Source organism: Zootoca vivipara, chromosome 13 (assembly GCF_963506605.1).
Source record: "Zootoca vivipara chromosome 13, rZooViv1.1, whole genome shotgun sequence".
NCBI classification, from domain to species: Eukaryota; Metazoa; Chordata; class Lepidosauria; order Squamata; family Lacertidae; genus Zootoca; species Zootoca vivipara.
Window position 1 is genome coordinate 30,708,734 of NC_083288.1, and position 17,588 is coordinate 30,726,321.

A 17,588-nucleotide genomic window follows, 5' to 3' on the forward strand; every position below is an offset into this window, starting at 1 on the left:
TGCATTGTCTCTTTTCATTTCCATGTAATAAACCACCATTTCCCTACTTCCTAGTGTGACAAGTTTTTTTTTTTCTTTAACTGATAATGCTATTCACATATTGACTCCACAAAAAAGGTACTAATCCTCTTGGACCTGTGCACTGAGTTGATGTGTACGGTGTCCAAGCATGCTTGTTCAGACATATATCTCTTTTTACCTTCTGCTCAGTTATGAAGACATCTTCCCCTCCTCTGCTTCAGACCGTTGCATACCCCTGCTTTAATCTTTAACCCAAATTCCATGTCTCCTATTCCCTCCTTTTTTGCAACCCCCTTTTGTTCCCCTATTTTCACATTCACTCTCTTTTCCCTTTCACCTTCTTCCTTACTTTTCTCAATTATTCCTCAAACACAGATTGCCCCATTTCAGTCTCTACTCTGCCTGCTTTGCACATGAACTCTACTACATAAAGGCTTTCAATTGAACCAAAATGTTCGGGGGGGGGGGGCAGTGAGGACATTAGCATTCAACTTGCAACCAACTCTGTTTTTGGTTTTTATAAAAATATTTTTATTTACAAATATGACAAAGGCTCATACACAAAAATGAAGGAAAATTTACAATAATGGCACAATATATATTCTATTTCTGAGAATGATCTGTGTTGGAGGGAAGAGGTTCAAGAACAATGCCTGACTTAGGGGCAGCATAGGATTCCTATGACGGTCGAGTTGGTGCCATAAATGTGCATCCATAGCAATGGGGGTTTAAAAAAAAATGAAAGAAAAAGAAATGGCAAAAGCAAAGCAAAATATCCATCAGTTCAACCGTGTTAGTACTGTTTCCATTATTCTACCCTCCTTGTGAAGCCTGGGCATTTCATGCCAACAGTTCTTCCCTGAGAACTCTTCTTTTCTATCAGGGTTTCTTGAAAAAGTTTAAAAAGCTTTTCTTTAATGACTTGGGACCACTGTTTTCTGAAGCACTGCTTTTCTCTGATGGCTTAGGGTCACTGTTTTCTGAAGCACTGCCATAATCTAAAAATGGGTACAATTTGTCAGTGGATTTAATGGGGATAGAATCTATAAGGAATCTGGGATTACTGGTGTTATAAAATGAGATTTCCCCCTTTTCTTGATCTAGTAACAAACCAATCACTGAATAAGACTGATGTGGCTTCTTTTCAATCTCTTTCTCACATGGACCGGAAAAGAATTTTCCTTGGCTGCTTCTCAGAGCCCAGCGGCCTTCCTGAAAGGACCTAAGAGCCTTTCTCTCTCTGAATTTGTCCCTTTCAGCCTGAGTCAGCACCCCCAGCTCCCAGTCCACCCTCTCTCCCACCTCCACCTCCCAGTAGTGTTTCCCAGCAGCATAACCTTCTTTCCCTACAAAAATCCGAGTTCCCAGAACAGTTGCTCCTTCCCCTGGGGTGAGAGTTTGAAGGCTGGTTCTTTCTTTATCCCCACTGGTGCTGATTTCTGGATGTTTATAATATGAATCCAAAGTGACAGCAACTATAAGGGAAGCAATCACAGAGAGAAAGGAAACATGTTTTAGTTCTGGAGCAGTAGATGCCTCAATCTGCTGCAGCAAACACATTTTATCTCATAGTTGACCAATTATTCTTACTGCTCAACTTGGATATAGAAACTTAACTGGTTTGTCTATATAGAAATGCCAACACACTTATGTAGAAACTCAGTACAATGAGAAGGCATGGCTGTAGAGGTGTTGTGATCACCCCTCCCCCTGTTTCAGAATGGTTTTGTTTTGTTTTTACATTGTGGATCTGTTTTCCGCCCTGGGCTCTTTTGAGATAAATAAATTATAAAGTGCGAACTTCTCTATACAGACAGCCACATGCAAAGTACAGTCCTAAAGAAATCAGTTAGCTCAGTTCCTCTCTGGTTTGTATGCATGTCAGCTATACAAATACATACAACTAGAGCAAGGATAGGGCAGTTTTAGGCCTCCCAATGCTGAATTCTGGTTGCCTTAGAATTAATTAAAACTATGAAAGCACAATTAATCCATTGCTACTGTGATCACTGGTGGAGGAAGGGGGATGCAGTCCGCCCTGAGTGTCATCCCTGAGGGGGTGACATCGCCCCCTGCTCCCCTGGGACATTCGCCCCACCCCCATGGGACTCCCCCCCCCCCCGGGTTCACAGCATGTGCGCCTCTCCAGATGCTGGACCATCTAGCTTCACCTCTGACTTTTATGTTTTCATATGAAAAAGGACAGCAAGTGAAAAATCACTGAGTGATGGCATTTGAATCATCTATGCAGATCCATGCATTAAGCCTAATTATGACAGTTTCCTTACCTGCGTAGTCCTGAGCTCTTCTAGCCTCTGCAAACAGAAGAGAAAATTGATCAGTCATAGAGAACAGGGAAACATCTATGAAACAAGTGAACAGCCCAGAATTTTTCAGAATTGAAAAATGATTTAAATGCAATTAAAATGCTAGAAAACAATACTTCGGTACAGAACAACCACTGCCTCATCAAAAGGAATCTGCCTTACCCAGCTCATAGATGAGACTACCTGAAACGAAAGAATATTCCAATTAGTGATATCGTTGTCAAAATATATGGGTTTGCATCATGACAAACTTAGTCCACATCCTCAACTTATATTTATGGCATTATTATACCATGACTAAGGGACCCAGGTGGTGCTGTGGTTAAACCACTGAGCCTAGGGCTTGCTGATCAGAAGGTCGGCAGTTCGAATCCCTGTGACGGGGTGAGCTCCCGTTGCTTGGTCCCAGCTCCTGCCAACCTAGCAGTTCGAAAGCACGTCAAAGTGCAAGTAGATAAATAGGAACCGCTACAGCGGGAAGGTAAATGGCGTTTCTGTGCGCTGCTCTGGTTCGCCAGAAGCAGCTTTGTCATGCTGGCCACATGACCTGGAAGCTATACATCGGCTCCCTCGGCCAATAATGCGAGATGAGCGCGCAACCCCAGAGTCGGTCACGACTGAACCTAATGGTCAGGGGTACCTTTACCTTTACTTTATACCATGACTACTTTTAAAGCATCTTGAGAACTGCAGTTTGTTAAGGATGCTGAGAGTTTTTAGGAGACGCCTTATAGAGCTACAATTCCCACAGTGCTTTAATCATCAATCCTCTGGGAGGGGAATAGTGGTTTCCTCACAACTCCCAGTACCCTTAAGAAATAACAGTTCCAAGATGCTTTGGGGGAAGCCATTCCTGATAAAGTGGTATAATATTGTTTTCAATGTCTGCTGCAGGTGTGACCTTGGTCACACTTCGGTCCTATTGAAATTAAAGTAGGAAATTAGTCATGGTGACCCATTTGTCCCATTGATTTAAAGGTGGGCCAAATGCAACTACGGTAACTTAGTCTGGATCCAGCCTATGAAAAATATATTGCAGGTTAAACTCATAATACTATTACAGTGGTACCTCAGGTTTTGAACGCTTCTGGTTACAAACACTTTGGGTTATGAACTGCGCTAACCCGGAAGTAGCTGCTCCTGGATGCAAACTTTGCCCCGGATGTAAACAGAAATCATGTGCCAGAGACGCACGCACAGCGGGAGGTCCCATTAGCAAAAGCGTGCGCCTCTGGATAAGAACGGTTTCAGCTTAAGAACGGACCTCCAGAATGAATTAAGTTCCATATATTTGGAATTCCACATAGTACTAACTATACATGAAATAAATGTTGGGGGGGGGGGGGATTCTGAGTCAAATTGTAAAATACAGTACTTTCTCCTACCAAAATGGATGTCACCGTCCTACTCCTTCCCTGTTAATTCAATCCCCAACCCCTGCCTCCAAATCCATACATCAAGTTTTGCCTTACCAAAACGGTATTCTAGTTCAAAAACACCTATAAAAGAATGACTTGAATTAGTACAATGAAGAGTTAAGAAAATAAACGAGAATAAGTGAATGACTAAGATGTGAGGTCAAGCTACACAACTGAAAATCCATACAGGTCCTATTTTCGTTTCAGTGCATACTAGATGCAAAACCCACAGTGCTGCTCCCCGTGACCCCCCGTGACCCCTTGTTCCTTGCCACCGCCAGGCATCCACCCCCTGCTGCTCCCCACTGCTGGGTGTTCATCCCCTTCTTCCCCACTGCAGCCATGTCCCTCCTATGTATATATTGAAAACTGTTATTATCACATACAAACTTTTATGATAATGAGTTATTTCACTGCCCCAAGAACAATAAATTATTCATCAGCACAATATCCAGCAAAGTTATTTATTTAACAGGTGGGCCTGTTCCCCATGCTCTTTATTCTACTAGGAACATGGATTTGTTTATTTCATTTTCTATTTTTAAAACAATTTTTATTAAAGATTTTCTTGGGTTATAAAAATAGGTGCCTTGTCTCTATTTTCATAGAGTCATTTTGAAATGTACATCCGACCCTTGCTCCCAAATGCCTGTCTGGAGATCTGGAAGAAAACAAAACCCAAGGGTTCTCTCAGTGCCTGCTGCTGGCCTTTTGTTGTGTATCAAGGAGCTGGTAAGAATGGCTCACATAAGTGCAAGAAAGAAGCTTGCAGTTTATCAAAGACTATAGGCACTTTGTGGCTAGTTATTCATTAAAGGGATACTCACTTGCTTGTCCTGTGCGTTTCTCAGTTTCTACAGCAACAAATGCAAAAGAGTAAATCTTAGCACACATGAACACAGCTTTTCATTCAGTTCCTGGGATACTTGGTTCAATTTGAGCAGAACACTAGCCTGAAGCAACCCAACTTCCATTCATCGTAATTTCATAGCCTCTGTCCTCCTGCAATTGTGCAGGTTACAGTACTTTCCTATGGATACCTGTATGATGTGTGCTATTTTCATAATAAAACCACTGCTCTCAAACCACCGACAGGGAAGCAAATTCCTTTTAATTTAGTTTCTGCCCCGCAGAAAAAAATCCTAAACCTATTCGTCCATAATTTGGAAGATTTCTTTTCCCATGAGTACTTCTCTCTTATATGCTGCTTTCATATATGACTGTAATGACCGCTCCCCACATAAAATGGGGGGCACATTTTGTGTAGTCACGCGCAGCCCCCTTGACCCCCAAAAGGCGACTCCCCAGAAGTTCGGATCTGGCACCACCTCGCCAGGCATGATGCAGGGGGTCTCCGCCTACCGCAGCCAACTGCCCAATCCTGCCTGGGGGAGGTGTTTGCCAGGGGTCTGCCCTGGTAAGGGGAGGGTCTTACAGCTCACACAATAGAAGTTGAATCCTACCTACAGGCACCAGTCGGCTCTGGAGCTTCTCCCACCTTCCATGCCCTCAATTGACCATTTCGTTGCAGTTCAATGACTTTCTTTTTTTAAAAATAATTTTTATTGATTTTATACCATAATACAAATAATATCAGATCTTATTTCTTAACACAATGGACTTCCCCGTATCCCCCTCTTGAGTTCATTTTTAATAACTAGAATTGCAGTTTCAAAATATCTTAATTTAACCTCATATCTTATAATTTAAACGATAATTCTTATACTTTAATACATACAAACATCTTTCCCTCAATTGACCATTTCGTTGCAGTTCACTGACTTTCTGTTGCAGATTAACCCCCTTTCCCCACAGGTACGCAGGCAGTCCCACGTCAACCTGCATTGGCAGGTTTCGCCTTTCCCATAGCAATATGCCACAACTTTGGTGGTGTCAGGCCTTGGGTGGAATTCTTTAGGCTATCTTCCTGAAGGGAGGGGCGTGAGACGGTGACCTCACCCTCTTTGCGACGACATGATCAGGGCCCCCCCCTTAAGGGGTATTGGGGGGAAGCATTGTCCATGCCAAGAGGTTGACATTGCTCCCCCCTTCCAGCGGCAGCGAACGGGGGGGGGGGGAGGCTCTCTCTGCTTGAACATATGCTCTCCAGAGCCAGCCCTACCCCCCATACATTCTGGATAACCCTGAAGCCTCCCAGAACCCCAGCTGGGGCCTGGGAGAGGATAACACCCAATGCCTGAGCCAAGGTCTCCCTACATCTGAATCTCAATAAAGTTGTGGCCAATTTGTAATCCCATAGCACGAGCATAATGTCTTGTGCTCATAGCACATAGCACAAGCATAATGTCTTGTGTCATTATTCCGCTCAGGGGTTGCATGGGGTTTGGGGGACTCCGCCTGTCCACGCAAAACAACAAGGGGATTTAAGTTAGTTGTGACCATATATAGACAGTGGCAGGGTTTGAATTTCTGGTACGGTACTGTACATTATAAGGCACACATTAAAACAGAAGAATACATATATTATTCTCCCTCTTTTTATCCCCCCAACATATAAATGTGATCACATATCTCCTTCTCCTTGGCTTTCTCTTCTCTAGTTAATGGATCTAGTTCAACTTTTCCTTTTTTGATATATCTGGAAGACCCTTAGCAGCCCAACTCCAACTTGCCAGCATTATGGGATGCCTCCAGTTTGAAATGCCTCTTGCAGTTGACAATTTGAACATGGTTCCAGGAGTAAAACTTCATAGCAATACGAAACGCCAAGACAGGAGATGAATCGATACTGCAGAAAATTGGGCTTTTGAAATCTTGCAAGTATAGAAGAAATCCTGCCTATATATAAAAGGGAACGTGAGAAAAGGGAAATAATCTCATCTTACCTATTGCTTCGGTTAGATAATTTTGGTCTGAAAACAGTGATAGCAAAATGTTAGTCATATACACTTTATACATCCATGTAATTATGATTAATCAAGGATTTACTTCCACCAATATAGCCAAAGGGCTATCTTATGTGGGGAGAGTCCCTTCACTATGCCTGTTAGCTACTATTGCCAACACAACTATTATTAATAATACAAGTTATGGGATATAAAACATTAGCTTGTCATCTTGTGAATGTGACAGGATTATTCCTTGCTTGCTCAACCCAACCCAACCTCTGCTTTGATTAATTTTAGTCACCAGGGCTGCTGTATGACCATCCATTCATATAGCTATCTCTGCATATTAAGTTGTGCCAGGTAATAAGAGCATTTATTTATTTATTTATTAAAAATCTATGGTTTACTCATTTATTGTGGTTAAAATTTTGCTATTTTTCTCCTGCTCCTCTTTACAGGGCTTTTAATAAAGTGTTACTGCTAGTCACCCTGAAAACAATACTGATAGGGGGAGGCAGATGCTAAAAATATAAACAATTATGGAACAGTACTATAGAAGAGGTGAATCTCTCTTAGAGGCATTTACCAGCTTGTGTTTTGTTCTTCTTCTTTTCTGCAGAAAACAAGATGCATTGCAAATTATTCATTTATTTACTGAACATTATATGCTGCACTGTATCTATTTAGAAAGATTCGTAGACCACAATTATAAAGCTTTTAAATTGATGCACACACGGAAACTATTGGTCAAACTCAGCTAAACTCAGTTAAAACCCACAAGACTGATTAAAAAGTATACAGAAGATAAATATCACTGAAACAGAGCATAGATAACTAAATATATACCTGGGGAGACTTGCTGAAATAAAGAAGTTTTTGGCACCTGCAAAAGTGCAAGTTCTGCCAACTGAAACATTCAACTTGGCATGTAAAGTGGTTCCAAATTGTTAATGGCTTTACGTACTAATAGTAATACCTTCAACTTAGCTTAGTAACAAAGTTGCAGCCAGTGCAGCCAGTATTGCAGCATTCTGCACCGACTGCAGTTTCCAGATCAACCACAGAAGTCCTGCAAAGATTGAATTACTAGGGTCTTGGCATTTCCAATGATGGAAATCACAGTTCAGGAATGATTCTAGCTGTGGCACTAGCCCAATGTGATAAAAGGCACTCCTAGCCACCAAGGTCATCAGGGATTCTAATGGCAATATTTAAGGTAGGTGTCATCTTCAGAAACAGAAAACAAGCATTTAATGCTTCTCTCCAAAACAGCCAGCAATTAATTATAGCCATTGTGGATTTCCCCACTTCTTGGTTACATCTAACAAATCATAATCAAAGTAGATGCACTATAATCAATGATCTTATTTCAGTTGAGTCTACTGATCTCAGCAGGAAGACGATATCTGAGCATTACTTCATCTACCAGACTCAAGTGTTCCTGTTTTCCAAGGGCGTCCCTGATTTAGAGAAGCCCTCCTGATTTCTGATTTGATCACAGAATGTCCCACTTTTCCTTAGGATGTCCCTATTTTCAGTGGAGAAATGTTAGAGGGTATGGAGTTGTGTGGCAATGCCCCTCCCTCCACGTGAAATAAGACACGAGACACCATGAATAAGTTTAAGTGGGCGAAAGGGCCACAACTTTATTGGTTACGAATGATGAGCGGTATTGGCTTAGGCATTGGAACCTAACCGGCTATATCCGACTGTAACCCGTGTGTTACAGTCTGGGAGAAATTAACCACCAGAAAGGAGCCCAGTGATGTACATCTACTGGAACACCTCCTGTGGCCACCGTTGGGGGGTGCCATAAGGCCCTGTCCTCCGCAGGCCCAGGACAAAGCTACCGCCCCCGGAACCCCTTTAACGGAGTTACTTCTCCAATTTCTGGGCAGGGGATGATGCAATCTGCCCCCCTTCTTCTTTTATGCAAATTTCCAATGCCTAACCGCAAGACTCCCAAGTTATCTGAAAGCAATCCCGTATAGGGAAGGATTTTTTTTTTAAAAAAAAAGTTTAATGTTTTATTGTGTTAATATATGTTGGAAGCTGCCCAGAGTGGCTGGGCAACCCAGTAAGATGTGTGGGGTATAAATAGTAAAATTATCATTATGGAATGGGACATCCCTATTTTCATTGGAGAAATGTTGGAGGGTATGATCTACATTTAATTGTCCATCACTTAGAGACATCTCTGATACTCAGAATGTATCTTGACTGCCCTTCATCACTAGATCTGATAGCAAAAGTGTGAATATAACAAATTCACAGAATATATGAATATATGAATACAATTTTAAATCAACAAATAAACATTTAAAAAGGCAAATGAAACCCCAGAAAAGCAAAATAACAGAACATTCCATGGTTAGCCATAGTTGAATAAGGCTTGACCCTCTGTAGAGGTGGAATTTGCTTTCATCCAAGAAAAAGAAAATAGTCATGCCAGGGAATTTGATTATGATCCTTTATACCTCTCCCAATAACATTGCAGTGAACTCTCTGTCCTTTACATAAATGATATGTATAAAATATGCCATTGTCAATTACTCACCACATTGAGATAACTTCTGATAACTCTCTGAAAGAAAGTATAGCAAATTATAAAAATCAGACCGTTTATAACCATATTTAGGATTGGGTGGGTGGGAGAATCACAAATGAATGCCACTGATTATTCTTGCCAAGGACTCTTGAGTTTGAACCTGAGGGATACCAGCATGTGTCACTGTCAGATGGTGTGAAGATTCTTGATTAGTGAAGCCTGGTATGAGTCCCTGAGTCTGGCCTTTGCCAGGTCAACAGCACCTCCAGCTGTTGTGCCTTAGTCTGTGGGTCATGCCCCTTAAAAAGGACAAGCAATTTCTGCTTTATTTCCATGACCTGCCAATAGCAATGGATAATTCTACGAATTTTGGTTTCTCTCCATTTCTCATTTTAAATCTTAAGTTTAGTTTGCATTATTCTGCATTTTTTCTTCATGAAAATTCACTAACATTTTAGTCCTACACGCCACTCATTTTTATAAAAGGTAAAGGTAAAGGGACCCCTGACCCTTAGGTCCAGTCGTGACCGACTCTGGGGTTGCGGCGCTCATCTCGCGTTATTAGCCGAGGGAGCCGGCGTACAGCTTCCAGGTCATGTGGCCAGCATGACAAAGCCGCTTATGGCGAACCAGAGCAGCGCACGGAAACGCCATTTACCTTCCCACCAGAGTGGTACCTATTTATCTACTTGCAGTTTGACGTGCCTTCGAACTGCTAGGTGGGCAGGAGCTGGGACCGAGCAACAGGAGCTCACCCCATCGTGGGGATTCGAACTGCCAACCTTCTGATCGGCAAGCCCTAGGCTCAGTGGTTTAACCCATAGCGCCACCCGCGTCCCTCATTTTTATCAACATAGGTACAAAAAATAGAAGGTTTCTGTAACAGTTCACATCTACAGTTACCGGTAAATGAGATTATGAAAATGACAGATTTAAAATACTTACGTCTCAGTTTGTACCCAGCACCAACAAGAAGGCAGATGAAAATCAACAGAATGATTAGGAAGGGTGCTAGCCAAGGGGATGTGGTAGGATAAAGGGCATCTGAAACACACATTAAAACCTCAGTTACAGCAAAACTAACCCAACCAGTTTCAAGTTGCAAAACTAACCCAAATAGAGTCTGATTTTGCCACTTACCTTCATTGCCCCAAATTCTCCTGAACTTCCCATTTTGGGGGGGATTGGCAGAACTGAGCGAAGTTGTGCCAATGGGGTGGGGGTGGGGTTTCAGCTGTGACCTGCCTGCCTCTCCGCTGAATAGTGTATATGGGATAGAAGCCAGAAGACACTTTAGCCATTACCCCAGTTGATAACTGATGAAATGCTGCTGAGCAGAACTACAGTTGAAGAGATTCTGGATAATCCATTCAAACAAAGTCTGGTGTACTTCAGAGGCATCAAAATTGAATAAATTTCCCAAACCTCTCTCTTCTTATAGTACTTGTACTGAAGAAAATATTGAAAGCATTGAACCTCTTGGCCCTTTTGCTTCACCCCTACTCACCAGAGATCAGGATTCTTGATTCACTCTCCATCCCGAGGAGTTCGTTGATGATTTTGCAAGAGACTTCATGGTCAACTCCTGACTCTGTTGTAATGGAACTGGAAACACTGAAGTTCCCAGCCATGGTCTCTGTGTTTGTAGTGTCTGACTGTTTACTTTGGACTTTCCCTTCACTGTCCAGCCAGAGAGCCTTGGGCTTTGGGTACCAACCGTTGGAGCTGCAGGTGAGGCCAATCCCCCAGCCTTTATAATCCACCAAGGCAATGGTGGGCTCTGTTCCTTTTGCTGAACAAGAATAACACCACATATTTATTTTCCATCGTTCCAAATATCATAGAACCTGTCTAGAGTTTCTGCACTCTGACCAAACACCAGGAATGATACTTTATTACAGTCAGTTCTTACAGTACACATTTTGTGCCAAATTTTCTTTTTTAGTATTCTCAAGCTACAGGACGATTGCTCCTGTGAGTAGTGCTCATGGCTGCAAAGAGATGAAGAAGTCTGATTGAGTGACCTGGGTTCTACAGTTTTAAGTTTGACAACTTGTATTTCTGAAAATGAATCCTTAATGTGGCCCACAGCACCTGGTGATATCCCGGCATCCTCAGACATGCTCAGGAAGAACATCCAGGAGTTAGTGCAGATGGTGGAGGCAGCAAGGCTTGGCTGCTGCTGCTATTCTTCATGTGCTTCTCTCACTTCTGCAGCCATAGATCTTGTGCTAAGTGTCCATGCATACTCATAACCCCATCCTCCTCTAGTACCCAGCCCAGTTCATTTTCTTACTCTGCTCTTCCTCTCACCACAGAGCCCTGGAGAAGGAGGTTAAGTGGCAGACACACCCACACACCCCACATATGCCAAAACAAAACAAAACCCAATTGGCTTCTGCGGGCTTGAAGCTTGCAAGCTGCATGCAGGGACATGGTATTCCCCCAAAGATGCTCTTGCCTACCTGGAGATTCAAGTCCTCTTTCTGCACCATGGAGGGGAGCAGGCAAACCTAGAGATTCCAGGTCAGCCCCAGAGGTTTAGCAAACCTAATAATAAGAATTATAAGAATAAACTCACCTGCCAAAACCAACTCAACCACCACCTCATCATACCAGTCCCCAAGGAAGACTATACAGGTGTAATTTCCTTGGTCAGACAGATGGCTTTTCTTCAGAATCAGAGACATGTTCCCTTTATTAAGATCATTCTGGGAAAGCTCAGCTCGACCTTGGTATCTGTTATCCTGTGTTTCTGGCCTGTTTCGACCATAGTAGGATTTCACGTCAGTTTTTTCCGAGGATTTATCCAAGATCCACTGGACCTTGATGTTGGTGCTTTCCGGTATGCTTGAAGTTGTTAGTTGACATGGCAGGATCACTTCTTTTCCAAGGACACCAACTATAGGCTTTGGGGGTGGATTGATTTTAAATTGACCTTTGGGGAATAAAAATATATATCAAAAGTTCACCTTAAATTGACCACTACTGGCAGTAATTCCTCCGTGTAATTCTTTTTTGGGGATGGAAAGATATGGCAACCATGTAAAAAGTGTAAGATTCTGCACTCAGGCAGGGAGAACCAGCTTGCCAATAGTACATGTGAAAAGGATCTAGGGGTTTTAGTGGACCACAATCTGAACATGAGTCAACATTGTCATGCAGTAGCAAAAAAGCTATTGCTATTCTAGGTTGCATCAACTGAAGTATAATGTTTTGATGAAGAGAAGCAATAGTCCCACTCTATTCCGCAGGATACTGATGAACTTCCAGACGGTAAGAGTTGTTCAACAGTGGAAAAGATTCCCTCAGAAAGTGGTAGACTCTCCTTCATTGAAGGTTTCTAAGCAGAGGTTGGATGGCCATGTGTCATTGATGTTTTAGGAGAGGTTCCAGGATTGCAAGAGGTTGGACTAGATGACCCTTGAAGTCCCTTCCAACTTTAGGATTCTATGATTCTAAGAAGCATGTTTTGCTCAGCTGTAATTTACACCAGTTATCTTCAACATTTTTCGACCCAGAACCTACCTTTAACCCAGACATGCATTTGGGGATTCATTTCTTACTCTTTTATCACAGATTTGCATGGTGGGAGTGCTCCTGTGTCGACCCACCTTGGCCTATTAGTGGGTTCTGACCCACCAGTTGAAGACCAGTGCTTTACACACAAGCATTACCTCAGAGCTGAACTGCTCACTGCAATAAACTTTACAAAAGTAGCTTGCTTACCTGAAGTTAGCACATGGGAGATTTGAAGAAAGATAAAAATGCAAACAATCGTTGATGAGGAAGACATGGATCAAAGATCTGAAGAATAGGACTATACCTGTACAATTGTTGGAAGAAAGAAATAAAAAATAAAATTGCAAGATGCACTGGTCACCATTTATTACCGGTAATTACTGTCAACAGCAATGTCTACATTATTTAAATAAATATAGGCATTTTTGTACATTACTCTTCATGTATTATACTTTGGCTTTGTTAAAACTTAATTTATGCTATATATACCAGGAATGGTATACATTATACAAGATGGTATCCTCTTTTGCAAGTGGATCTTGCAAGTGGGTCAGAGGGCCATATTCAATACAGTGTTTTGTTTTGTTCTTCCTGGTAACCAAGCTATTTTTGATGTATTTTTATTATTCTGATTATCTTGTTTTGAATATATATATATATATATATATATATATATATATATATATATATATATATATATATATATTGCATTTATTACACACCACTTTTCAGTCAATGCACTTGAGGTTGTTTACAATTTTAATATACAGTAGTAGAACAAAAATGTAGTGGCAGAGACCTCTCAGGTTGACTGACAACTGATGGCATTTGCTCCTGGCCTCGGCTTCCTTGCCATCCCTCAGGGCAGATGGGACTTAAATAGCCCCAGAGAAGGTGAATGAGGGGCTGTCCCAGTAGTTTTCTCAGGCCACTGTTAATTCTTATCGGGAGCTGATGCGCCAATAATCCCTAGCCTGGGTATCCCAGTTTCTGAATTTCCTCAAGGAAGACGGTAGCCCTAGGGACATGGGGGAGGGGCTGCCTCAATGAGTCTGTCAAGTCAGTTGGGAAGTTCTGTCAGAAATCAATGATATGGACTCTCTGGTCTGGGCTCACTTGCTTTTATGGGCTACTATAGATACAGTAGTGATTTTTTTGGTCATTCATTTGATGTGTTTTGGTTTGAGCACAAAGTATGTGGATGAATGGTACACAAATAAAGTGGCAACATTACTGTGAAGTTTTTTCACTTTCCTCTAGAGTTGGGAGCAGCTTGGAAAGGAGATTGCTACTTATATAGTATACATTCACTCCAGTGTCCCCTTTTGTCTTTTCTTCTACTCCTTCTCCACAAATAGGTATATTTGTAATTTCTTATTATTTTAAATAAAACAAAGGGAGTTATAGCTGTGCATTTCACCACACCAGCAGAATGTATGTGTCAACTAAAGCTGTTTTCTATGGACACACTTATCTGAAAATGCGGCATGTATAGGATTTTACTTTTGTTTATACAGTGGGACCTCGACTTACAAGCTCCTCGACTTCCGACATTTTCGACTTACGAGAGGAAAAAGTGGCCGTGCGCTTACAATTTTTTCGACATCCGAACGGAAAACCCGTTCGCGGCTAGATGCAGTTTATCGACGTATGAGTTTTTAGATGTGGTTTCCTCGACTTACAAATTTTTCCATTTGCATTTCCATTTCCAATGCATTCCTATGGGAAACCGCTTTTCCTATGGGAAACTCGACTTACGAAGTTTTCGACCTACGATGTGCATTCGGAACGGATTACATTCATAAGTCGAGGTCCCACTGTATATAATACATTTTATGTTATATATGTATTACATATATAGTAAAAAATAATAATTCAAAAGCCATCTACTCTGTCTCTATTTTAAGTGGATGGATCATGTTCTCTCCCACATCTCGTCAGTATTTCAGGAAATTGAACGCCCTGCTCCAATATTGTTAAACCACAATAATAAATTTATAAAGTTGCAGGTAAATTGTGTTGTGCAGCACCATGTATGCATGTCACACACTTACTGCTCTGTTGGTCCCACCCCACTCAGTGATCCACTTTCCTCATGTAAAGTTTGATACAGAGCTTTTCACAACACAACATATTGAACTATAAGAAATATTCCCATAATGGGAAACTTCATCCTCTGAAGTGAAAAACAGGTTTTGTCTAGAACATAGCTGTAAAGTTCTCCCTTTTTTAAGGGAAATTCCCTTACGCTGAATAGGCTTCCTTGCGAGAAAAGGGAAAACTTGACAGCTATGGTCTAGAAGTGGCTGGTTCTGCATATGCACCGAAATGAATGACTATACAGTATGGGAGATCCATATTCAAAAGCAGGAAACCCCCTACAAGTTGAGAGACGGTCAATGATATCCCCTACGTAGAAGTCCAGGAAACTAGTACAAAAAGTATCACTTGCTAGTGTAACATGGGAGTGGCAAAGAAGCAGCCATTTTATGTCCATTACAAATGAAAAAGCAACCACCTCTACAGGCTTCTGTGGCTAGGGAGGGTCTCTGCAGAAAGGAGCAAGTCGCTTTCATTCTTCTTTCTCTCAAACGCACATTCATACTGTATTTGTAAACTTACATTTTGCATGGAAAGGGTCTAGAATTGGCTGGTTCTGCATATGCACTGAAATGAATGACTATATGGGAGATCCATATTTAACTAAAGAGCTTGAAAAGCAGGAAAAGCCCTTCAAGTTGAGAGATGGTTAATGACATCCCCTACTCAGAAGTCCATGAAGTTGGTACAAAAAAGTCTGAGACGTCCCATGGCAGAGCTAACTCTGTGTGCCAAGGGATAAATATCAGTCGCCAGTGTAAAATGGGTGTGGCAAAGAAGCAGCCAGTTCATGTCCATTTCAAATGAAAGAAGCAATGACGAGTATTCAGGCTTTTGTGGCTAGGAAGGATCTCTGCAGAAAGGAGCAAGTCGCTTTTATTCATCTTTCTCCCAAACACACACATTCATATTTGTAAACTTACATTTTGCATGGAAGTCCCTGAAATTTACTATCACAAATATATTTGCAAATGTGGCTTGAAAGTTTCTACACGAGGGTAAACCAATCCTATTTATATCCTGAACAGAAGCAAGGGAAAAGCCTCTCTCCTTTCACCTGACCACCAATTCATCATTAAACAAACACATTCCAATAACTAAAGGAATGAAATATAATTCTGGAAATATTTTTTCTTACCTTCTTAGCAAATGGTGAGATTTGTTCGTCAGTTCCTGTACCTTGCTCCCGCTTCTGGCGGACCTTTGCTACGGGAGTTATTTACTTTCATTTTCCTGCTCTGCATTCAAGATAAGTAACTGCCAGCAATTTGCTCTACAGTTAATGGCTGTGACATTCAGCACCTGCCTCCAAAGGATAGAGGAGTGCCCTGTGCAATCACTATGCTTGTCCCATGCAAACATTATGCTGCACAGATACTTGGAGAGCTAATGCAGTGACTACAGGGTTGCATTTGAGAGGACAGTCCTAAATGAATGGCTCTCTACCCCAAATCTGGTTTAAAGATAACCTTAGGAAGGGAGAACAGAGACCTTGAAGCACTGCAGCAACAATTAGCATCAGGACAACAGCCCAAGCAGTCACACAAGTCTCCTAGTCACAGACTTCCTTTTTATGATGAGCTGTGTTGAATTTCTATTTCTATTTAAAATATAGCAATTATTTTGCTTCTATAGGGGGGAAGCGGGGCACATTGATGCATGGGGCACATTGATACACCAACAATATTTCATTATCAAGAAATGTTATTTGTGTCGCGACATCACAAACATGTGTGAGTACAACAGTTGCGCCCGCGCCACCCGCCAGTTAGCCGTTGGCGTTCAACCACAGTAGGTGTGTTTTTAGCACGGCCAACTAAAAAATTATGTGAAATGTAAAAGTTTTCCAACACTGTTTTGTGTTGTTTAGTTAAGATTTAAAAATACCAAAGGTAAGTTATTCCACTCAGTAATCAGGATTACACACGATTTCTAAATAATTTCAGTGGTTTTATTAATAACTCTTAGTTTTTTTGAAAATGTCCATGGGGCACTTTGAAACACTAAGACACGGGGCACATTCATACATATAAAAGTGCCCCACTAGTGTACAATAGTGCCCCAATATATAAGTTTGCATGAAATCTCTAAACTCATTAAATTTGAAAAGAAAAAAAAACCTGTGGCCAAAATCATTTCTAAATATAATATGACCGATTATCAAGTGTCATATCTCAGGAAAAGACCAGGATCTAGTATGTTTGTCTTCCCCATTGTAGAAGAGAAGGCAAGCGTTGATTTCAAGGATGTTTTGCTGTTGCGAAAACCAAATTTCCCAAAGGGCACATCTCGAACGTCATCTCTTTATACTTTTTCTATTGACTTAAGTGGATATAATGTGCAAGAGAAGCTAAATGTTAAGTAAGTATCTTATTTTTTATAAGCCTTTTGTTTAAATTACTATTTTTTGACTATCTAATGTGAGTTCTTAAACTTTTTAAGTGTTTCCAAAAAATAATAATTAAATGCATAGGTGTTTAAGGAAAGATTAATATAAGTTTTGATGTTTTGTTAAGAAAACCTGCCATAAAGTCTATAATATGTGTGAAACACTGTTAGTTTTGATATGTACAGTCGTACCTTGTTTTGTGACCAGGATCCATTCCAGAGCCCCGGATGCTAGACAAAAAGGACGCACAACAAAGCGTGATTTAGCGCTTCTGCGCATGCGCGAGTGGCAAACGCGGAAGAAACTTCCAGGTTTGCTGTGGATGTTCACTGAAATGGATGCTCGGCGAGGCGGACGCAAAATGAGGTACCACTGTAATTTAGATTTTAAGTAACAAATTGTAAAGCTGATTGT

The 17,588-nt window shown here is 41.3% G+C and overlaps 1 protein-coding gene across 1 annotated transcript; it reads right to left on the reverse strand.

Annotated features, from left to right (window-relative positions):
• Positions 1 to 37: 37 nt before the first annotated feature.
• Positions 38 to 16,058, reverse strand: LOC118095078 (butyrophilin subfamily 3 member A2-like). Its single transcript, XM_035136009.2, has 13 exons — positions 15,924 to 16,058; positions 12,893 to 12,989; positions 11,745 to 12,101; positions 10,671 to 10,955; positions 10,109 to 10,207; positions 9,173 to 9,199; positions 7,202 to 7,228; positions 6,613 to 6,639; positions 4,594 to 4,620; positions 3,821 to 3,847; positions 2,511 to 2,531; positions 2,310 to 2,336; positions 38 to 1,496 (listed from the first exon to the last, which is right to left on the reverse strand). Exons 2-13 carry the CDS (start codon positions 12,957 to 12,959, stop codon positions 901 to 903), a joined length of 1,587 nt encoding a protein of 528 aa, XP_034991900.1. The 5' UTR covers positions 12,960 to 12,989; positions 15,924 to 16,058; the 3' UTR covers positions 38 to 900.
• Positions 16,059 to 17,588: the final 1,530 nt, after the last annotated feature.